This window comes from Lissotriton helveticus, chromosome 9, assembly GCF_964261635.1.
Source record: "Lissotriton helveticus chromosome 9, aLisHel1.1, whole genome shotgun sequence".
Classification (NCBI taxonomy): Eukaryota; Metazoa; Chordata; class Amphibia; order Caudata; family Salamandridae; genus Lissotriton; species Lissotriton helveticus.
This window is the reverse complement of record NC_136070.1, coordinates 1,215,951,670-1,215,976,459: the sequence shown is the minus strand read 5'-3', so window position 1 is coordinate 1,215,976,459 and position 24,790 is coordinate 1,215,951,670. Positions and strand designations below refer to the sequence as shown.

General features: G+C 44.9%; 1 protein-coding gene across 2 annotated transcripts in view; it reads right to left on the bottom strand.

The window, feature by feature from the left end:
• The window catches only part of TATDN2 (TatD DNase domain containing 2), a 559,782-nt gene that overhangs the window by 101,721 nt on the left and 433,271 nt on the right, over positions 1–24,790 (bottom strand). For both annotated transcript variants that reach the window (XR_013601139.1, XM_078661683.1), the window contains one exon: positions 20,145–20,328. Coding sequence is in view for 1 of the 2 variants with exons in the window: in XM_078661683.1 (XP_078517809.1) it covers positions 20,145–20,328 (184 nt within the window). In the remaining variant the exon portion in view is untranslated. The remainder of the gene's footprint in view (positions 1–20,144; positions 20,329–24,790) is intronic.

Here is a 24,790-nt window from a genome sequence, read left to right as displayed (position 1 = left end):
AAAGTTGCGTTGTAAGTGATGTTTCCCATTTGAACTGCTTTAATGTGCAGCAGAAAAAACAATCCTGCAAAGAGGAATGACAGCATTGCCAGCTCACAGGCTACATTGCAGAAACACTCAGTGTAAAAAGCTGAAACGCTAACCTCATAAAAACACATAGGAATACCCTGGCACCGTGCCTTTAAGGCAGCCATGATCCCCGGCTTCCCATCATGCCTCAGGGATGACAGTTAGGTTAGTTGTTCTTTGCGGAGACCCGTAGGCCAGCTCACACAGAAGTTACATTTATCTTAATAATTTGCCCGGGGAGGCGGGTGGGTTGCTTATGACTATTGATGAGGATACCCCTGGAAGAGAACAAGGATTACAGGTAAGAAACTTATCCTTCTCTTCCAGGGGATCCTCATCAATAGTCATAAGCATATGAATAGAATAGAAAGCCCATCCCCTCAACCTGCAAACAATAAGCATAAACTCCAACAAGTATTAAAAAAAAATATCATGACTCCAAATAAACGATCATTGGAACAAATTCCTCAAGGAGGCTTGCCCTACTTGGGTATCTGCTCTGGAGTCAGAATCAAGATAGTAGTGTCTAGTAAACGTGTGTACCGATTTCCAAGTTGAATCCTTGCTAATCTTGGCCATCAGTACATTATGCATACTGTAGCTGCTTTTCCCCTAGTGGAGTGCGCCTTAGGGGAAACGGGAAACCAATAGAGGCTTGTTCGCCAATTGATAAGCCAGCTTAATGCAGGACACTATCCACCTCGAGATGGATCACTTGGAGGCTGGAAAACCTGTCCTGACGACACCATAGTTTAAGAATAATTGGTCAGACTTCCTAATGGATTTCGTTCCCTCCAAATAGAATTTTACAACCCTCTTGAGGTCAAGGGAGTGAAGAGACCTTTCTGCTGGAGTAGCAGGATTGGGAAAAAAAATGAGGGAAGATAAATTGTCTGGTTAACATGGAAGTCAGACACCACTTTTGGTAAGAAAGACGGGTGAGTCATCAGAACCATCAGATTGTGATGGAAAACCATATATGGTTCCTTTGGGCAGAGTGTCTGGATTTCACGTACTCTGCGTGCAGACGTGATAGCTACTAAAAAAGCAACCTTCCACATTAGGTGCTGTAAAGAAGCCTTATGAATGGGCTCGAAAGGAGGGCCCTTTAGTTTGGACAGAACAATATTCAACTCCCAAGGAGGAGAAGGATGTCGGACAGGAGGAAAAACTTCCTTCAACCCCTGAAGGAAATCTTGGACCACCTGGAGCTGAAAAAAAAGAGGATTGGTTAGGTGATTTTCTGTAGGCCGTAATGGCTGCCAAGTTAACTTTTAAAGAAGTGTGCTTCAAACCAGACTTAGCTAAATACAGAAGATAAGGCAAGATTACCTACTCCTGCCCACTAGTTGGACTAAAACTATTACGCATACACCACAAGAAAAACCTCTTCCATTAAAAAGAATAACAACTCCTTGTGGATGGTCTCCTCGACTCCCTAAAAATGTTCATGCAGTCCTGAGGGAGATTGAAGTGTCCATATTTCAGGACTTCAGGAGCCAGGCTGCCAAACTCAGCGATGGAAGGCTGGGGTGCAGAATATTTCCTCCCATTTTGGCCAGAAGGTCTAGTCTGCACGGAAGCCTCCTATGCGGACATATTGAGAGTTGCAATAGGTCCGGATACTATCATTGGCAAGGCCAGTCCGGTGCGATCAGGATCGTCTTCATCCTATATCGGATGTGCTTAGTCACCACCTTCAGGATGAGAGGAAGAGCGTATGCAAATGTTTCGGACCAGTCTATCAAAAGAGCATTCCCCCTCGTTCCCGGCTGGTAAAATCTGGACGCGAAGCCGTGGTATTTCTTGTTTAGATCGTCTGCAAAGAGGTCGATGGATGGTTGACCCCATTGACGGAAGATGTCTGCCACTACGTCGTTGTTGAGCACCCAGACTTCTTGTTCCTCTAAGTGCCAACTGAGAGCGTCTGCCCGCACGTTCTGTTCTCCTGGCAGATGTACCGCTGTGATCGAGAGATTCCTGGCCAGAAGCCAGTGCCAGATGGCTTGGGATTCTAGTGACAGCGGGCGAGAATGTGTTCCACCTTGTTTGTTCAAGTAATATATGGTGGTTGTATTGTCCGTTTAAATCAGTATCGACTCTGACTGAATTGATGGATGGAATGCCTTGAGGGCTAGATGAACTGCACTTAGCTCTAACATGTTTATGTGGTAGGTCTGCTCCTTGCTCGACCATTTGCCCTAAGTTTGAAGACAACCCAAGTGCGCCCCCATCCCTGGAGAGGTGCATCCGTGATCAGGGATTGCTGTGGGAGAGGCTGGTGTAAAGGCACTCCTACTAGAAGATTTTTCGGTTGAGTCCACCAAATCATGGATGACTTCGCAGCTTGGGAAAGGAGAATCCGATCCTCCCAATGTCCTGAGGATTGGTCCCATTTGACTTCCAGATCCTGCTGCAGTGGTCTCATCCTCAATCTGGAGTTTGGGGTGAGAAATATGCAAGAGGCCATCGACCCTAGAAGAGATGCCACTTGTCGCACTGATGGTTGGTGCACATGAAGTAAAGAGTTGCACTTCTGATTCATTGATAACAGTTGTTCCTCTGAAGGGAACACTTTTCCTATACCAGAGTCTACGGTGGCACCCAGATAATGGAGAGTTTGAGTGGGCTGTTGGACAGATTTGTCTAGGTTCATGTGAAGGACTAAACGGCGAAGCAGGTTTAGGCAAATTCGAAGTGTTCCTTCCCCATATATAGAGACAAACCCAACAGCCAATCTTCCGAGTACAGATACACAAATAGGCTGCGGCCACCAGCGCCATGCACTTTGTGAATACTCAGCGCAGATTTTAGGCAGAACGGTAAGACTCGAAACTGGTAATGTTTGGAGCCCACCATGAATCTCAGGAATTTGCGGTGACGTGGAGCAATTGGTATGTGGAAGTACGCATCTTGGAGGTCTATCGAACACATCCAATCCCCCTTTTGCAGGTGCGGATATATTTGGTGTAGCGCCAACATGCGAAACTTCTCCTTCCAAATGACCTTGTTCAGAGATCGCAGATCCAGGATAGGTCTGAATTTGTGCACTTGGTCTTTCTTTGGCACCAGAAAGTACCTGGAATAGACTACTTTTCCTCTTTGAGCAGGAGGAACTTCTTCTATGGCAAATTTCTGGAGGAGGACAGGAACCTCCCGAAGTAGCAATTTTAGTTGTTGAAGATGTGACTTTACTGGAGGAATGTTCTTTGGTGGTGCACTGAAACGAAGTGTGTATCCATTGTTCAGTATATGTAGCACACACTGATCTTTTGTTATTTTGCGCCACTCTGCCACGCTATTCGAATCCGATGCCGCCGGCTTATATTTTTTTCTGAATCCTCGATGGGGCAGCTTTAATCAAGGATGGGGTGAAAAAGACATCCATCACTGGTTCGATTAGGACCAGGAACCAGTAGGGTCAAAGGTCGAGACATAAACCGTTGATGGAGAGTCTTGAATATAATAGGGGTGGAAGCTTGTGGCGCTGACATATCGATGTTCAGTTTTTGTGCTCCTCTATTGAGAACATCATGAAATGTATTGATGTCATTGATAGGTGACACTCTAGAGGGCAGGCTATCCGTAAGGGTAGGTGAATATTCCCTTTTTGAAGAGTGAGATGAAATAGAAGACCAAGACGGTGTTCTCGGTCTCTTCCGATAAGCATGAGTTGGTCTATGCTCCGGAGATTCGTTCTGGCGATCCCTTGTCCGAGTAACAGGTGATCTGTCCACCTCCTGTACTAATCGCTCCAACGGGGATCTGTGTAGTGGACTGGAATAGTCCAAAGGCCGTCGAGCTTGGCCAGTAGTATCTTTCAGCCAATGGCTGACGAGAAGGAGGTATCTTGGCAACAGATGGACTGAAGGAGACCTCTGCCTTCGTGGAGACGTTGGTCTTGGTGATCGACATGCCTCTGGAGACGGAGAAGAAAAAGTTCTCGTTGAAATCCCTTTAGAAGAGCTCGCAACTGATGGCGACGATTCCATGCGGTCTATGGAGGCTGAGCGGCGTCTGGAGGAGCGAAGCGACGTCGATGGGGGTGCCTCGACGTCAAAAGACTATATGTGACCAGCACCGGTGAGTCTTTCGAGGGGGATCGTCTCCTCGACTTCACTTTCCACTTCGACGTCGAATGTCCTGACGTTGAAGACATCGACCTCACTGACCTTGTCCTCGATGCGGAGCTTCTGGGAGAAACTGAAGAAGTGTGAGCCGACAGAGAACTCCTTCTTGACGTAGTGTTTTTCCTTGACGGTGATGGAGACCGCCACCTCGACGTCGAACGCCATCTGGAATACTTAACTTTGGTTCCTGAGGACAAATCTTTCTTTGCCGACGAAAAAGTTGGTCCTCGACAGTGAATGCCGCCTAGTCGGTGACAACGGAGGAGTCCGCTTTGACGTTGAATGTCCTGCACCTGGCGACGACTAGGCCTGTCTCGACGTCGACCGTCGCTTGGTTGACGGCAACGGAGACGCTTGTTTCTACGCCGATCGTCGTTCCACTGGCGACGGCGAGGCATGTCTCGACGTTGACCGCCACCTGGTTGACGACAATGGAGATGCCTGCTTTAACGCTGATCTACTGGCGAAGGCGGAGCATGTCTCGACGTCGAACGCTGTACTGATGGCGACGACTGAGATACAACTCTCAACGTTTTGCGAGCCTGCACCAACAGAGATCGACTCCTGAATGCCGATCATCGCCGGGTTGATGACGGCGGAGGGCATGACGTACCTGAGGTCTTAGTCGACGACCGGAGGTCTTCTTGTAGACTTTTTCGCTGCTCGTGAAGGTATTTTCAGGGCATATCCCGACGCTGAGGGACAACAAACTGGAACTTTACTTCTGGATGGCGATCTTGCTCTCTCCTTTCTCTTCTTCACTGGAGAACTGCCTCTAGAAGGAGCTGTTCCCTTATCAGCCAGCCCATAAAGACAAAACCTCTCTCTGTCTTTCAGGGGTATGCCTGGACAGGGACTGACAATGTTTGCAAGTCTTAGGATCATGATCCTCACAAAAAGTGAGTCTTATCTAGCCTTCTTTTTGCCACAGGAAGGGCAAGAGTCAAAGAGAGATGGCATTTCTGAGAGAAATAATATGCCTAATTCTCTCAAAAAAAGTAGGAATCTACTTTAAAAGCCAAAAGATGTCGAAGTAGGTTTAAAAAAAATAAATAGTAGAAATTTTCTGACGGAAATCAGAAAAACCAAGAGCTGAAGTAACCAGGGTCCTGACAGAAGGAGCCGAAAGAACAACAGACCCAACTGTCACCCCTGAGGCATGATGGGAAGCCGGGGGTCATGGCTGCCTTAAAGGCACGGTGCCAGTTTATTCCTATGTGTTTCTATGAGGTTAACTTTTCAGCTTTTTACACTGAGTGTTTCTGCACTGCAACCGGTGAGCTGGCAATGCTGTCATTCCTCTTTGCAGGATTATGTTTTTTCTGCTACACATTTAAGCAGTTCAAATGCTCTTTGTTTTCTTCACTGCTTCGTGTAGAATGTTTATGTGTGCAAAGGGAATTCTTGTAGCATTGCTCAGCCCTTCTTTTCTCTATGGAGGACTGCATTTGTGATTATATATAGATATATATCTATATATATAGCTTCATATAGGTTTTTCACATATACGTGTATATATTGTTTCCGGGGTCCCCGCGCATGGGCGGGAATATTCATATGCTTATGACTGTTGATGAGGATCCCTTAGAAGAGAAGTATAATATACAGGGGTGTGGAATTTATTAAAATATCTACTTGTCCATGGGGCAGGTTGCTTCATAAATCTACTTGTCCTGTAACAAAATCCACTTGTCCCTTTGGTGCCCTGTTGTGCGGCGACAAATTATGGCAGCAATCTCATTATATTGGAGCTCGTATATAGCCTCTCTGATTATGCCAGGGCTCCTACCATAGTAGTGTTTGAATACTAGCAATCTCTTTATGTTGCTACGTTTCCGCAGATCTACATAATGGGTTTGAAGGTAGTGGTAAACAATAGTTCCAGGGTTGAAATGTCCTTTTGAGTCTGTGCATACCCACTAACTTGCATGTTTTAAGGGTTTTCAACAACTCTTCTCTAATCTTTTCCAATACTGAGAAATGTTGGAAATGTACTCCTGACAATGGCAGATGTAAACCTTCTTCCAGAGTTGGGAAAAAAGTGGTTGGAGGGAAAATAAACTTGCAAACACTCAGGTGTTCCCATGAGCAAATCCACACATGTATATTTGCTCATGCTAAAATACAGTTCACAAATATTTTCTAGCAGTACTATTTCTTGCCCTACTGCTGTAAATTCTTGTGAAATCACGAAAGCCATATAGCTGCCCTTAATGCAAGCACATATACCAAGGGTGCACTTTTGAGACTTTCTTTAATAATTGGGCCCCTAATTTGGTCTGGCCTTAACCATGACCTTCTGTGTTTATTAAAATTCTCTCTCGGTATCGGCTGGCTTCATGGTGAGTGATAGTATTCTGCTCTTTCACAAGGAGCATATCGGCACACAAAGCAGTTTTGTTCAGTGTCAGTAACTAATGCGCCAGTTTGTGCTTTTTTGACACCAAAAACAATTTTTGATTTTGCCAATGTTTGTTATATTGGTAAGGGGTTGGCAGCTCTCACATCAATAAGGTTTTACAAAAATCATGCCAAAACAAGTCACACATTGCCAAAACTAAAAAGCTGACTACCATTTAGACCTACTAGCTTTGCCAATGCTTGTTTATTTTTGTTTCCCAAAATCTTTTGAAACTGGTTACACTGATTTTCTAATATGAATATTTTGGGGAAATATTAGCATGCATCAACACATTTTACAAAATGATGCTGAAAAGAAATGGTAACTGCAATTTTATAGTAGTTTAGCAAAAACATTTTTTTCCTACTTTCATTTTTTAGGAACATTTTATATTGAAAGCAAAGAATCATAATTCTTGCTTTCAAGCTTCTGCAAATATATGCATCTAATCAGAGAGCATTCTGGGAGCATTATGCATAGCCTCAAATTGCTAAAATTTGAAACCGTGTGTCCACATTTTTATACTGGAACCACTGTCAGTAGTGCAGTGAGAACTTACATTTACTGAGAGCACTCAGCCTAATAATAAAGGCTCTCAATTAATGAACCATAAATACAAGTTTGAACAGCATTAACGTATGCACACAAATATTAACTTAACTGCAGGGAGTGCCCTTCCCTAATCCTTAATGTGGTACTGCAAACTGGCAGCCAAAGGGTTTGCGCTGCAGGGGTTTGGCCTGCTTGTCCCAAGGACAAAATGCACATTAAAACTTGTTGCCCTTGACCCCAAACAATATGTCCTGGGCGTAGGGCTCTAGGAATTCCACATCCCTGAATATAACACTGTTTTCATCCTGAGGGTGAGCTGAGACAAATAAATAATTCACCAAGGTAGAACTTCCTATTCTTTATAGTGTCACAGCACGCTTAAAGCAAAAGTAAATAATAAACAAGAAAGTGGAAACGAACAAGTTAAAAGAAACGGGTGAAAAGGAAAGCAAAACAAGTTTAAAAAACAAGTTAAAATGAGACACGGCCTGGCGGCCGTGAAAATGAAAGTACGGCCGGCCGGCCGTGAATAATTAGGGGAGGAGAAATGCCTGAGGCAGAGCGCACGCTGGGGGAAGCTTGTGGGAGGGAGGCTGGTGGCTTTGATGCGTGCACACGCTTTTCACGGGCACTGCATAAAATCGCCCGTTTGGTTAAGCTCTGGTTAAGCCCCTATATCTCTCGCAAGCAATGCACAAGCACATTAGCAGGCGAGACCGTGTAATACTCCTCACGCTGTTGGGATGCATATTTTTTCTATTTGCAGCGCAGATGTTTTATAATAGAGCACAATAAATGTAAATAAATATTGTCAACTGTTCTTGTGTCTTTTTTGTTTATTATGGACATGCATGATTGAGAAAACAAAAGGTTGACTCTGTTTCCAAGGTTCCCTGAGGGGACTAGGGTGTTGAGTTCTGGGGTGCTAACTTACCTGTCACTCTGGGAAGGTTAGGAGGGCCGGTATAGCACTATGAGCTAGTCTGAATTGGGGCTCATAGGTACTGATGTGGTATGGTGCCTTAGTCCCCACCTACTGACAATCTGTGGTCCCAGTGAGGTGCCGGGTTTTTAGGAACCCGGTGGTGCCAGGGGGTAGCACCCGAGGACCTCTGAGTTCTCCCTTGTTCCGGACCACAGAAACACGGAGTCTTCTAGTTACCGTCAAAGATCAAGTTTTATTGGTAGCTACCAAGTAACACGTGTCCCAGAAGTACACTGCACGGAGAGTAGGTTCTCGGGAGACTGTTCGTTTTTACAGAACCAGCCGTCTCCTTATATACAAAAATAATAGCTGCAAGCAAGAATTCCTGAGTTTATGATATGGCTATACACATATTTCTACAATAATACAAAGAGCAGAGTCATGTAAGCAAGCCCATATTTTAGATGTCCAGTTTGTTGATAGATTACCCAGTTAGGCCTGGAACTCCCATCAGATATCGATGAAACCTTAATAAAGGAAGGCACAACCCAGTCATAAAACTGGCCATAAACAAGGAATGTGGACAGGTGCATGTTTGCAGAAAGCATGGTCTGTATGTGTGAATGGTTTGTGGAATGTTATGTATTGATGCTATCGTATTCGGCCACTGGGCGAGGAGCTGCCCAAACAGGTTTGGCCGAAGGCCATGGAGTCAGTTGGGACAGGTCAGGGGGAAGTCACGAAAAGGTGGACGTGTCCCTTTTGATCAAGCTCGACCTTTAATTGACTTAACATGAGGGCAAGATGCAAGATGGATGCCGTTCACAAAATGGAGTTTAAGGGATGGGGACGGAAACTACGATTTTGGGGTGTTGGCAACCCTCGATTGTGACGCAAATACATAGGAATGATGTCCTAATTATTATCGGTTCATAGATACCAAAATCGTCTTGGTGCGTTAAGGTTTTGTGACACGGGTATTGGACCTCGATATCAGGAAAACACCAGGGTCCGGATTTTTGAGAACCACAGACCCTCCTTTTGCCCTCATATAAGGCAATAACTCATGCTAATCTGAGTCCAAATCGGTATGAAGAAATTCGTGGAGATGTTGCTGTAGCATCATTCTGTTACTCAGCTCGTCCCGTGACACAGGCTTCCGTACACACGAGGTAGCACAGAGGCCACATAGTGCAGGAGCACACTGTATACATAGGCAAAACATGAACAGAAGTGCCAAGGTCATCCCAATGAAGATCAAATTTTTCCATCCCCAGGCAGTGATCAGCTCCCAGAACCACCCCAGCAGGGACCAATCCCCTTTCTCAACGTGAAGGGAACCAGATATTTCGTGTAGTTTGGAGATGGCCTGGTATACTGTCGGTGCGTTATCAGGGATGAATATGCAACAACTGGATTGGATGACTCTACATACACCACCACGATCGGCGAGTATGATGTCTAAGGCAATTCGGTTCTGAAGGGTCATAAGTCGATCCGACTGAAGCTCGGTTGTCAGATTGCCAAGTGCTCCGGCCGTCGTAGTCACGGCGGATTCAACTATCCTCGACAACTGGCGAATATTTCTGCTGTTCACTATAGGCCCCCAAAATGGCAGAAAACCCTTTGCGAAGTCAGCGAATTCCTGACCCGCGGTGTCGTCTTTACTCACGACACCCCTAGCTGTCCTTGTCCGATGGTAATCTCCTCTGGCCGTGTAGATGGGAGGCAGCAGAAATGAGATAAAACATGTACCTGAGAAATCAGGGGGCAACCACGTGTAGGCTTGGTCGTGGCAAACGAAATACGTGCCTTTGGCTGCCAAAAGTATAGGGGAAGTTCGGGAAGTAAATACGTACGTTTCCGTGCAAATGCTCTTTCCTAACTGTGCTGTGGGGTCCCTACCAATACCCTGTAAGCATAAGTGACCTCGGTGGGGCACTATCCAAACTAGGGACTGAGTTCATCTTTGGGCATGGTCAGATATGTGTCGATATCCCTACTCAGGTTTTCAGGTTTTAATGTTTTTATTTCGATGATAAATTCATAAAAGACCGTTTTGACAAAACATTTAAAAACAGTTTCAAAATCTCCACATTTTACAAAATCTTATAAAAAGTAGTTATGTCTAAATGTTCACAACAAATATACAGTTGATCTAAAATCCACAGTTAAAAAGTTATTAAACCATTGTTGAGGAGAACCAAGACATTAAATATGACAAATCTTAAAAAGAAGTTAGATTAGCATTTGCTACCAAGCACTATACAGTTTACACATTTTATTATTTTTTTTGTTTTTGATCATGTGGCAATTAAATTCCTTCTAGCTCTGATTGCCCATAAACTGGGCGGGATTTCTTTGCTGCCTGGCTCTTGACCAGGTAAACCCCATGTTTGGTCACGTTCCAACGGGTGTAGGGACTGAGTTCATCTTTGGGCATTGTCAGATATGTGTCGATATCCCTACTCATATTCCTTATCCCTGCAATTAGTGCCTTGTTATTGGAATCGCTCGCAGTGGAACGGGTCGGGTATGGTTCTAGGGCGAATAGGAACATGGTCTGAAAAGCCCACAGAGAACCATAGTAGCTGAATGGCAAAATGAAGTATGGGATCCCCTTATCGGTTGTGTGTGGCATAAGTCCGCATATCCAACAGTTTGATGCGTTCATTACGGACTGGTGTTGGTGTAGGAGCTGAATGAAAGAATTGTTTACAAATTCGAGTCTTCGGGCAGACTCGTGTTCAGGTAGAGGGTGAAAGTAGTGTGGAGAAATAGTGGGAGGAGATGGTGGCTGGGTGTCATTCGAAAAGGTAACTTTAAATACGAATAGAGTATAACCAGTAAAAAACACAAGTATGCTACATAACATTAAAACACATAGTATCAGGAATCTTCTTTTGGACAGTATTGTGCATAACTGTTTTTCGAAGTTCGTGAGTCTGATAGGTCTCTCTACCCTTGGAAACTCCATCCTCTAGTTGCTGCCCGCGGTGGTTGATTGATTCTCCCAGGGAGCGCGCTCTGCTCAGTCCGGGGTAACTCCCGTGGACCAATCAGAACCGTGGACCTAGAACTTCCCAGTTGCACTCCCCAGACTTCAACCGCGACCCTAGCAGCAGAACCGGATGGCGGTTCGAAAAATCAAAAATGAGCTAGTTCCCTTGGGACGAGAGAGCTGAAAAATCAAAAAAATTGTTCTTAGGGGAAAAGGGAAATCACATTAGGTCAATCGTTTATTAGTCTCTTTGTTTAGACCGCAGGTCGTACCGTCGTTTCCCAGGTATGGTGTGGTCTTCAAACAGCGTCTCAGGTTCGGTAGTGTCCAATTGCGTAGACGGCGACACAAGTCCTTGTAAAATATGATCACTCTCCTTTTCAGTACTAGTTTCTTTCAAACGTGCATCGCTGAAAGGGATGAAGCGAGGTACGGATTCGGTCTCGGAGTCGGCAAGTCCTTTGTTGACCCACCGGTCGTATGGAAGGGGTAGAGGGACCCGTTTGCAGTGGGTCCCATGTACCCAGTTCTTCTTGCCTTCCACCCGAACAGCAGATCTCGTTGAAAGCAGCACTAGGTGCGGTCCGGTCCACCTCGGCTGTCCGTTGTTGGTGCGCTGGAAATTCCGCACCAAAATCCACGAGCCGGGCTCGATGAGGTGACCTGGATCGTCAGAGGCTGGTGGAGAGGAACTGTGAACCTGTTGGTGTAAGACACGCAATTTAGTTGTCAATTCGCACAAATAGTCAAGTAGTACGGGGTGTTCTATCTCACTTAGTTTCTTGGGTCTTGGCACGCCCCAGACGTTGGCTGGGCGGCCAAACACGATCTCATGGGGGCTAAGTCCTAATCTGGAGTGGACAGTCATTCTGGTTGACAAAAGCGCTAGAGGCAGTGCGTCAGGCCATTTAAGACCTGTACTGGCTTGCTTGGATCTTGGCTAGTTTGAGTTTTAGAGTGCCATTGTAGCACTCTACTAATCCAGCTGATTGGGGGTGATTTGCAGCGTGGAATTTTTGGTGGATGCCTAAACACTCACACACTCTCTTCATCACGCATCCTACGAATTCACTTCCGTTATCACTCAAGACAAATCTAGGCATACCGAACCTCTGAAAGAACTCTATGACGAGTGCTTTGGCAGTTGATAAAGCGGTATTGTCCTTAAGGGGGTACGCTTCCACCCATCTTGAAAAGGCGCAGACAACAACGAGCACATACTTTAGGTTGTTGCACCTCTCCATGTGGATGAAGTCGAGCTGTAAAACCTCGAACGGGTACGTTGGAGGCGCAAAATGACCAGTTGGGGTTCCCCTACCGGGATTGTACTTCAAGCACACCATACACTTTTTAACCACATTCTTTGCATATTTTGGGATATTGCTATTCTGCCATACTGGGGCCAATAGTTTACATATTCCTTTCGAACTGATGTGCGCAATTCCGTGAGCCATTGTTACTACTGCAAGTACGTATGCATTAGGTAATAGCCATCGCTGGTGTTCTGATAGTTCGACCCAACAACCATTCGCATCCAATCTACCTGTGCTTTCTCTCCATTCATTCACCTCGTTCTCAGTGGCCTCAGCTTGTATCGATTTTACGCTTTCAACGGTGTCCTCGCACATTCCCACATCAGCAGTCCATCTAGCGGGACCCATAACATACATCCGACTCATTGTGTTCCTTGCAGTTTCTTTCGCAACCTCATCTGCCAATGCATTTCCGCGGCCAACATCATCCTGAATCTTTTTGTGTGCACTGCATTTTATAATGGCGACTTGTAGGGGCAAGGTGAGTGACTCAAGGAGCTCATTAACTAGCTGGCCATGTTGTATCTTTGCACCATGGGACGTAAGGAACCCACGTTCACGCCACAATCTCCCAAAACTGTGAGCCGCACCAAAGGCATATTGGCTGTCAGTGTACACATTCACTCGCTTTCCTTTCGCCAACACACATGCTCTAGTAAGCGCGATCAGCTCTGCAGCTTGTGCAGAATTGTGGGAAATGCGTGCAGTCTCTACAATGGTGTATAATGTCGTTACGGCGTATGCTGTGGTCGTATCACCATTCGGCAACTTAAAACATGAACCATCAACCCACAAAGTATCATTGCATTCGGGAAGGGGAGTGTCCTGTTAGTCTACTCTCCCTTTTGTCTCTTCTTCTGTCCTGAAACAGCAGTCATGTTTGTCAATCCTGTCTGTCCCTGTCGGGATGGGTAATAACATAGCGGGGTTGGGTGTATCACACCTTTTTATGTGGATGTGACTTGCTAGCAGGGTAAGTTCGTAGCTGGATAGTCGAGCGCTAGTAAGATGTTGTGTCTTGGTCCTATTTAGCAAAATGTCAACTGCATGCGGGACCATAACGATCAGAGTGTTATTCATGACTAGTCCAGCAGACTGTCGAATGCAGACAGCTGCTGCGGCGGTCGCTCTTAGACAACTTGGCAGTGCCTTAGCCACTGGATCCAGAGTTGCCGAAAAATACGCGCATGGGCGCTGTTTGTCCCCAAAGTGTTGCGTTAAGACTGATAATGCACAACCTTCTTTTTCGTGGACATACAATGTAAAAGGGTTACTATAGTTGGGGTTTCCCAACACAGGGGCCGAACACAATGCAACACGCAACTCGTGGAAACTCGTCTGACAATCTTCAGACCAAGGCATAGGATTAGGCGTGTCTTTGCGGAGTAGTGCCAGCAAGGGCTTGGCTAGTAGTGAGAAATTCGGTATCCATTGTCTACAGTACGATGTAATGCCCAAGAAGGCTCGAACCTCTCTCTGTGTCCTTGGGGCACTTAGTTCTGTAATTGCCTGTATTCTTTCTGGTGTCAGTCTCCTTCCCTCCTTCGATAAGATGTGACCTAGGTAGGTTACTTCTTGTCGGCAAAATTGCAGCTTTGAAAGGGAGACTTTGTGCTTCATGTCACATAAGTGACGCAATAATAACAACGTGGCTTGTTTGCAAATCTCCTCAGTGTCTGCGGCGATCAGTAGATCGTCTACGTACTGGATCAAAGTTGACCCATCTGGCAGCACAATTGTGTCTAGTTGTGTTTTCAGTGCCTGACTGAATATAGATGGGCTTTCGCAGTAGCCTTGAGGAGCGCATTTGAAGCGGAAGCTTCGTCCTCCTAAATTGAAGCCGAAAAGGTCTCTACTCTCTTCGGCGATCGGGATGCTGAAGAAAGCGTTCTTCAGGTCAATCACCGAGAACCAGTCTGCTGAAGCTGGAACCATTGTCAATAAAGCAGTAATGTCGGGGACAACTGGAAACTGTGGGATAACTACCTTATTTACCTCTCTGAGGTCAATCACAAACCTATACACAGGGGGCTGTGAAGGATCAGTACGTTTTAAGACCGGTAAAACTGGACTGTTACAAACGTTCCCTGTTGTTTCTTCAATAACATCTTTATCGATCAAATCATAAATGATCGTTAACAACGCCTTCTCGCATTCGTTAGATATTTTGTATTGAGGAATACGTGGTAATCCGACGTTGGCTTTCAAAGTTATGACATACGGTGCTATCTCCAAACGACCTACGTCATTGGAACCATTAGCCCACAGTATATCAGGAAGTGATGATACTTCGGTTGGAATGCCTTCTTTCGAAAAATACATTGGAGAAATGACTTTTTTCCCTAAGGTAAGTTGTACTCCCGAGGGAGAACAGTACAAAGTCGCATACAACCTTTTTAGCAAATCCAATCCTAACAAATTTTCACCGCAACCTGTTGTAAGAATGAGGGGTGCTTCCAATTCATAGGGGCCAACAGAAAGGGATATAGGACTAGAGATCGGGTTTCTAACAGGGGCGCCAGAGAAGCCTACTGAGACATTCATTTCGCCAGACAAAGGTGCGCCAGGAAGTTTTGAGTGCATAATAGAACTTTTTGTAGCACCAGTATCCAGCAGAAATGGCTCTGACACTCCTGAGGTAATTACCTTGACATAAGGTCCATCTTGGTCTACTGGAACTGAAACAACTCCCTCTCTTTGTCCATGGCTGTCCTAGCAATCGTTACCCTCATTGTCGTGTTCGGTGTAATAGTCGTCAGCATAGTACTGAGCTGACCTAGACGATGCGTTATTCTGTTGGTCAAAGCTATTCATGGAATTCTGAGGCGGAAAAGAAGCTGTGTACTGGGAGAAATTTCCACGGCCACTACCTCTGGGGGCATGTTGAACACCTCTCCCTCTTACACCTGAAACACCGTTTAAGCGTCGCGCAAGAGCCGGACAATTACTCCTATAATGACCCTCTTCCTTGCAATACGCACATTGATTCGGGCCATACGGAACACGCTGGTGGGAAGACTCGTTACCTTGCGCGTCTCTAGAATACTGCTTATTCTGCTGATAATTGGGCTGGCTAGCCATACGAGGCGGATAGGCCTGTTGGAGAAGAACTTTAGTTTTTAAATCTTTCGTCTTTTTGTCTGCCTTGTCTAGCTCGTCTTTGCGCCTGTTTTCGTAGTACTGAGCTGTTGCTAGAATCTGCGCTGACGTAGAGACAGCCCAAGCACTCTCTGAATCTTTTAGTTTAGCACACAGTTCGGGAAGCAGATTGTGTACAAACTTGTCTACAAACAATCTTTGGCCACCCTCGGTAGCCATATCCTGACCACTATGGTCAGTGAAAGTTTCCTCAAATCTCGTGAAAAAGTCAGACACATTCTTGTCTTTCTTCTGCTTGCACGCGGATAGCTTGTCCCAGTTTACGCGTACTTCAGGCATAAGTGTCTTCATGTACGCAATAATTCTACCGGGAAGTTCAGCTATTAACGGCTCAGGCTTGAAACCACCGACTTGTCTAGCATCTGTAGTCGCAATGTTCGCCCACGAGTCACCTAATTCTTGGTCATGATCTGCATGACGTATCTTACTCCATAAAGGATGTGGAACAACGTTCCCAAACAACATGTCTATATCCGCTAAATTCATTATACATGAGCTGGCAGTTTGGGACAACTCCTTATAATACCCAGTCGGTTTTTTACGGGGATCGGGTAGTGTCTGCTTGAGTGCTAAAACTTCTGATCTTTTCCAGGGGACATGTACCCATATACGCTGGAAATGAGGCAGAACCGGTGAAACTGCAGTTGCGTCACCTTCCCTCCAGACCGGAGGAACCTCTCTCATGGGGTACTGTCTCGCTCTTTTCCTGCTGGATGTACCACTGTCAGAGGATGACCCAGAATTACCACCCGCACTTCTATGTGATAATAATATCTCAACTGTTTTTTCAACGTCGGGACCTACAATCCTACCCTCCCCAAATTTAAATCGTACACTACACAACTCTTGCTCGTTGGTCTTCTGACCATTATCTACCAAATCCTCACACAGAAAAACACACATCTGCTCAAAGACGTATCTTTGCGTTTGTTCATCCCATTGACGGAAAACGTTCATGACAGACTCTACATCATATCTTGCTGTGTCCATAGCCCAATTTCGTGCTAACTTATTCAAACATTCCCTTTCCTGATAATCGGGCATTTGGCTTCGTAATTGTCTTCGTTCCGTGTTAGGGGTCGTTTTAGGCGACCGAAAAAGCGGTGAAGGAAAGTTAGTAACAATGCTGGCCGTTTTATGCCAGACGAAAGGTGAAAGTGGGGGAATAACTGGTGGTAGAACAGAGTCACGCAAAGTAGAAACAGAAATGTTCGTAGAACGAGTATCAGAGAGACTAGAAAGTGTGCTAGGCGAAATTTTAGAAGGAACAGTAGGAGAAGTAGATGTGATCGGTGAGTCTTGAGGAGGCTGCGCCAGAGAAACAGGAGCCAGCTGAAGAGTAGCCGCTGAGTGCGGTAAAGGAGCCTGTATACCAGGTACCAGAGGTGCAACTAAAGGTTGCGGAGGTGCTGTGGCATTTTGTGCATAGGGTGGTGGCGAACTTAGCAAATGAGCCATTAATGGATCTTTTTCACGCTCTTTTACTGTCTCTCGCTGAAGAGATGGCAAAACGGGGTAGCATTTATCTATTGCCATTTTACGTTGCCTGTGCAACTGCTCACTTATTCGATCCTCTTCGTTGTCTTTAAATTTTATCGCGGCTTGCATTACTGAAATACCTCTTTCCCTCTTATTCTTCTTTTCTAATTTAATTTCCTTCTGTTTGGCCTCTTTACGCCATAAGCGGAAAGAGTCAAACATCGCCGGTCGGGCTTTTTCTTGAATAGTTTGACTTCTAGGTTATCTAAAACTTCTGAGTCGAAACTACTGTATTGGGGCCATTTTAAAACACCATCCTTGCGGGTGTATTTTACCCATACTTCGTTATATGTTATAGGACCTACGCCGTGCTTTACATAGAGCTCATACGTTGGAGTTCCAATTGGAGGAACCGGACAAGATTCCTCTAATCGGGAGTCCTTACTACAACCAAGACAAAACAAGTTTCCAAGACTGCTAAAACCAGGCATCTTCGCTCACTAGTCTAGCTTCAAACTTCAAAGGATTATCTGTTACGATATATCTCGTGAATACACGAGTCCTTCGGCTTTGGGGCTTGCAAGTACCAAATCAAAGCGTATCTCAAGGATACCAAAAACTAAGGACTGGGAGACGCTCCACTTATACTTAACTGAAGTATTTGAAGATCTGTGACGTCGCTAGAAGACTCGTCTATCGTTTCGCTCTACCAAAGATCACTGGGTCCAAAACAAGGCGATAGTCAGGGCAGCAGTCCTTCGTAGCCGTCGGGACGCGGGGAACCTCGCAGCAAAGACCTTCGGAACCACGTCGACATACAGGGGTCGCTGAAGTGGCTGGCCGTCCTCCGGAATTTTCACACGAAGCTCCTCACGAACATCTGGCTTGGACCGTCACCGCTTGATATCGCCCCGAGTTGGGCGCCAACTGAGGTGCCGGGTTTTTAGGAACGCGGTGGTGCCAGGGGGTAGCACCCGAGGACCTCTGAGTTCTCCCTTGTTCCGGACCACAGAAACACGGAGTCTTCTAGTTACCGTCAAAGATCAAGTTTTATTGGTAGCTACCAAGTAACACGTGTCCCAGAAGTACACTGCACGGAGAGTAGGTTCTCGGGAGACTGTTCGTTTTTACAGAACCAGCCGTCTCCTTATATACAAAAATAATAGCTGCAAGCAAGAATTCCTGAGTTTATGATATGGCTATACACATATTTCTACAATAATACAAAGAGCAGAGTCATGTAAGCAAGCCCATATTTTAGATGTCCAGTTTGTTGATAGATTACCCAGTTAGGCCTGGAACTCCCATCAGATATCGATGAAACCTTAATAAAGGAAGGCACAACCCAGTCATAAAACTGGCCATAAACAAGGAATGTGGACAGGTGCATGTTTGCAGAAAGCATGGTCTGTATGTGTGAATGGTTTGTGGAATGTTATGTATTGATGCAATCGTATTCGGCCACTGGGCGAGGAGCTGCCCAAACAGGTTTGGCCCTACGGCCATGGAGTCAGTTGGGACAGGTCAGGGGGAAGTCACGAAAAGGTGGACGTGTCCCTTTTGATCAAGCTCGACCTTTAATTGACTTAACATGAGGGCAAGATGCAAGATGGATGCCGTTCACAAAATGGAGTTTAAGGGATGGGGACGGAAACTACGATTTTGGGGTGTTGGCAACCCTCGATTGTGACGCAAATACATAGGAATGATGTCCTAATTATTATCGGTTCATAGATACCAAAATCGTCTTGGTGCGTTAAGGTTTTGTGACACGGGTATTGGACCTCGATATCAGGAAAACACCAGGGTCCGGATTTTTGAGAACCACACCAGGCATAGTTCTGTTTACAAACAGAATCCCGGCAACACTATATTCCCCTTTTTTCTGCTTCAGGTCCCTCATGCCAATCTGTCTTGATGGAATTTAGTACCCATTTACGATGCAAGATTTGACATAAGTGGGATTTTGCTCTTGTGAAGGTATTTTTATAACACAATCGTTTAATAGAACAGGCTAAAAAGATACTTATTGTAAATACGTACCATATATTAACAGGATGAATAAAAAAATATGAAAAATCGATAGGTCAACTTTCATACCTACACTCTGGAGCAAATAACACCAATGTAGTACATTTGCCACAGTAATGAAACAAATGTACATTGTTCATTGTTTGCCCTGAACTTCAAGAGTCATGACTTTAAGCTTTGACTACGTGCCCTGATTCAAGCTCACAGAATATATCTTTGTGAAACATTTATATCTTGGATACATGTGTTTTCTTTTTTATGCGATGGTTACTCGGGGTGAACGGAGCTTGAGTAAAGTACTTAACCCCTTCGACGCTGATGACGAGCTGGGCTCGTCATGAGGTAGCCTCCTGCTACGCTGATGACGAGCCCAGCTCGTCACGTAAAGTGCGCTTTCGCAAATCTCAGCGTACGGGCGGAATTCCGCCCGCACGCATGCGGTTAAGATTAATATAGCGTACTGCATCCTCACACATACTGCGGGGAGCCCTGGCTGGGCTTCACCTTTTAGAAATTTATTTTCTAACAGTGGGTGCAATGGTCGCAAATGCAATTACATTGGTCTTGTATCGTGAAAGGAGAATTCAAAACCTGCTGTATAGGTTGAACATTATTTTTACATTGCGCTTGGATGTGCATACTATGGATCAGAAATTATTTCTTGATGCACGCTTGAGATGCTCACACTGGAAAGGAAAGCAAGTTAAGATCAGTGCCTGCTATTTGCAAGTGTACTTCATGAATGTGGCCCCAGTTTAGGATTGCGAACAACCTGAATTTACTTTGGAGAACATATGCATTTTCAGGTGCTAGAGTCAGTTTCCAATTTCACATTAAGTCCACCTACTTATCTTTAATTCAATGCACCTTGAACGATTAGTCAATCAGCATTTCTAGCTCCCTCCTCTGAATTCCACATTTCTCCCTCTTAACAAACTTTGCTCAGGTGCATTTTGTAGGTCGGAACAGAGAGAATCAATTAATTCAGATTTAAGGAACTCGGAGCAGTTACAGTTTATTCTGTCAACCATTTCCCTTCTGCTCCACGTGCTGTAAAACACGATCATTTAAAGCATGGCCATACCTGTCTGGGCAGGAAATAAGGTGCATCTGTTTCGACGATGATTCTCTCCAGTGGGATTTTGCTTACAGCCTCCCTTGCTTCAGAAGCAGACGGATAAGTCACAACAGCAGTGAATCCAACAGCCATATTGGGAAATGCCTCCAGGAAGGGTTCTATGACACTGTAACTGCCAGTGAAGCAATGCCTGGTAAAAAAGAAGAGCTTGTTTAGGCTTCAAAACAAAATCACACTTTGCACTCACTATCAGAGCGTTATTTCATTATATGTGCCTGTGAAATGGAATAGTTGTACCTGGTTTCAGCAAACCAGTCTTAAGATAACTGATCAAATTCCACAGTATGCGCAGCAGTGAGAAAATCAGTAAGGTGAAACTATAACTAAAGGGGAACACGTAAAGAAGGAAACATTGCTCCTAATCCTACATTAATCCCAGTCAAAGACAAGCCCATCTGCACGCACGGTTAGTGAAACTCAGGCATTATGTGTTCTCACGAGCCCTACACACTCTTCCACAGGACCAAGCTGGTCATGAGGGCACACTCAACTTTACTTCCCAAGGTGGGCTTTGATTGTCAAGTTAATCAAGACTATCTGACGTCTTACGTTTTTTCAGAATCCTTCAAATCTTGCAGAAAAGACTTCACACATTTAGAATCTTTGGATCGTTTTGACATTTATATATTGTATTTTGATAAAGCAAAAGACATCTGCAAGTCGGACTCTGTAAACTATTGACCTGTCAGAACAGGTTTGTCCAGAAAAGCAGTTCGTTTATCAATTGAGTGTCTTTTATATTTTGTTTTACTTATCAGAAGGTGAACAAGGTAAAGCTGCAACTACTGCTTTGTAAAGGAACATTCCCATAACCGAGATTTGTAAGGTGGCCGCATGATGCGAAGTCCATACTTTCACAAGACACTATTTTCTAGATTCATACTGCACAGTAGATGCACAAGTTATGCAAGCTTATTTTCTTTGCTTCGCTCTAAATATGCACAAGTTATGCAAGCTTATTTTCTTTGCTTCGCTCTAAATATGTTTTCTTCCTTCCACCGCGTTATGTGGGGTGGGCTTGCTGTTCGATTCAGTATTTATGAGTACAAATGGAGCCCCTCTGAAGGAGAAGGAAAAGTTGTTCATCTGTAATCCTAGATCTCTACTAAAATAATATGCAACCTTCCCTCCACCCCAGTGGAAGAATATAAATTATATAGTTAGCAGCATCTAAAGTAACTGATAAAAAAGACCTGGAGCAACTGTTATCGACATAATATAATGGGGTACTAGTGGTATCTGTTCCTTTAAAAGAGTGGTGATGTACTTCCAGCCTCTTTAGGCTGCAGCATATCCAGCTAACTCATTTCCTCTCACTTTTCTTTTAAAAAAAGGTTTGTGAAAGTGTGTTTCCTGTCACTAGTTGGTGACCTTTTACAATTTGAATTGGCTACTTTTTAAGGTAAAGTAAATGAAAACTGGCCAATACAAAGCTTTCAATAGGTAATCAAAGTTATTTTATTTTAAGAGGAACAAAACAGCTTTATGAGGAAAAGTGTTTATTTTTAATCAACAAGTGCTACGGGATTGCGCCCATAGATGGGACTATTCAGTGCTTACGATTTCAAAAGAAGTCCTGAAAACTGCTCACTACCAGCTGAACATAAAACAACTTTGGTACAATATCCACTTTCTTAGCATATTTTCTACAACAAGCATCATGGCTATCAGTTCGCGATGTTTTCTATGAAATATACATCCCTCGTAGTTGGCAATAAGAAACCCGTAGAAATGTTGTTGCCACACAAACAAAACGAAGAAGAGGGAGGTATGAGTACACACATCTGAAAAACGTGTGCTTGAAACCTATTTAGATCACAATGTGACTCCCTATGATGGAGAGAGGGATAACGCATGGAAAGTTGCACATTTGCCTAGGCAATCTGTAATCAGATGGAGATTCACTTGTAAATTTAACAGAGGCCTCAACAACATGACAGAAATAATACTTGAACGTCTACAATAACTGTCAGATGCAGACAGGAGTCAACTGACAAATGTATTGGTGAGGCCCAAGACACACATTTACAAATTTGGGTGGAGGTAGGTCATATGATCATTTTTAAACTAACCCCCTTGGCTTAACTCTTCAAAAGCCCCTACACTGGAGTAGCAAGCTCCCACAAGACCTCCATGCATTATGTGCTCAGCAGAACCAACTCCTTGTTTCATACCTTTTGGCCAACTAGCTTAATCTAGCCGATGCAGAAAGAGGAAGCAGCACAACACGAAGCTGGGCTATCGGCTACCATCTCCTGCACAGTGAAGCAGAACATGATCACTGCGCGTTCCATACACACTGCTCTAGCTGTGCAGCCCAAAGCCAATCCTGCAACAGGAAAGCTGCCCATTTGGGAGAGTTGTGTGTCGTGTTCGTGGAGGGATTTTCCATCCATCCCACTGGACTACTCTTCAAGGACCAGCTACTATTTCACATGCTGCTCTGGAGATTTTGAAAAGATGCCCCAAAGACGGGGCTCCAGTAGTTTGCTTGAAAGCCCAAAACTAAAGCACAATCAATTCCCCAGGTCACCTGGGAGGAGACAACCAACAAGCACTGAAAGACACTAACAACAAAGTGGAAGGAAATACTACCCACGTCATGCCCTCCATTAGGATAGCCCATCCTCTGACTAAAACATTTTCGGTGGGGTACAGGGACATAAAAAGTGATATCTGTGGCAGCAGAAAGCTTTTGGTTTACTACGTGATAGGAGTAAGACTTTATGGGAAAATTCCTCTTCTTCTCAAGATTGGTTGTCATGTAGGCCCCAACTGGTGGAGTGATATACTTATGATGATAGTGGCAAAACTCTGGCACAAATAAAAGTGATGTGGGCTTTTACGACTATGTACTATTCTCTCCTTCCTATGCTCCTTACCAACCACCACCTTAGTGTACGCACATGGATGCAGTTGAGAGGTGGGCAACTGGAACAACTAGACCGACAAAAGACAAATGAATACATTTTGTTCCCAAATGCTCCTCAAAATACGACTAAATTGTGGTTCTAACTGATGACCCGATATTTTTGATCCTGAGCCTAGCGATCCTCTCCTTCTTTAGCTTTGCGGGGATTGATTGTTTGCTCTGCCAGGGTTATTTCAACATTGCTTTATTATAACTCCCTCCAAGCGTAGCTGTGCTGTAATTGTTTTCTTCGCTGGACTGTGTCAATCACCCCCCCCCCCACACTTTTTCTTCTGCTACTATTGCCTAGTTTACTTTGCCTTTGCTATTCAGACTACCCTGTTTCCTACTTGCTTATATTATTTACCTTGTCTATGTTTTTTACTTTGTTCACAAGCAATTATGTAAAGCAGTATTGCTGATTGTCTACGGCAGGCCCTACAAAATTGTTTGACAAAATCTAACCCACGTCCGATAACTTTTGCCTTCTACCTCCCAACTACTGTCTCTCCCACTACCTCCGAACTCTGTCTGACTACCGCTTCCTTCATACCTACCTACATGACTCATATTCTCATGTCTCTGGCCTCTTTCTCTCATATCATCTTGTGACCACATTCCCTCTCTTTTTTCTTCTCCACTGCCGAATCCTCCCCTTACCCTTTCCCAACACCGCGTCCTTCTACTCCTCCCTTTCCACGTCTCTCCCTCCACAGCTTCAACTCACTGCCCTCTCTTGACTTCTCACTAGCTATCTGATTTACCTCTCTTTCTTTGCCCAATATGCCTCCTCCCAATTTCTCTTCCCCCACCCAGGACCTTTCTCTATCTAAACATGGTCCCAACAATACAGCCCCCAGGCAGGAGATACGTGCCTCTGTTCAAACCTTATGCACCTCGTGCAACCTTCCCCCCTCTCCGCTCCTACTCTTTCCAGCTTCTGTCCTCAGCCCTCACATGCCCTTGCACTTTGTTCCCCACCCTGTTTTTCTGTGAACCTTAGACAGACTTCCTTTCGTCTCTATGGTTGTCTCTTCCCTTATCCTCACTCCCTCTCGTCCCCTACCCCCCACTACTTTCTCTCGCCTTTCACTCCTCCCCTAATTGTATTGCTGATTGTCTTATTTAATGTTTACTTGTTGATTCTCTTCTAGTATATTGTTGAACCACATTGTTGCACTTCCTGTCGTCTCTCCTATTGTCTCCTACCGCACCCTGCCTCTAATTATGTCTCTCCCTCCCTCCTCTCTCAATGTTTTGAGACTGAACTATTTTGTCTGATGCCCGATGGAGCTACTTGGTTTAGCTTTAGGGGAGATGGGCCTTGGACTCCCTCCTTGGTCGTCACCTACCCAGTCGGTCTTTAGGCAGACTTCTTTTCGTCTCTCCTTATTGTCTCTTCCCTAGCTTCTATCCTCTCTCCCCTGAATCTCTCCCCTTGCCTGCTACTCTGCCTACCCCCTGTCCTTTGTGCCCTTTGACTAAGCACTCCTCCCCTTGTTGGGGAAAGATCCAATATTTATACTCTGGAATCTCAGCGAACCCGCTGAGTGAGTCCACTGCGCCAAGGGAGCCACTCACACTTGAGGTATGGTATGGCACCCCTTGCCAAAGCACTCCCTCTCCCCCTTTTGGGGAAGGATCCAGTATGTAGACCTTGGAGTCTCAGAGACCTCTCTGA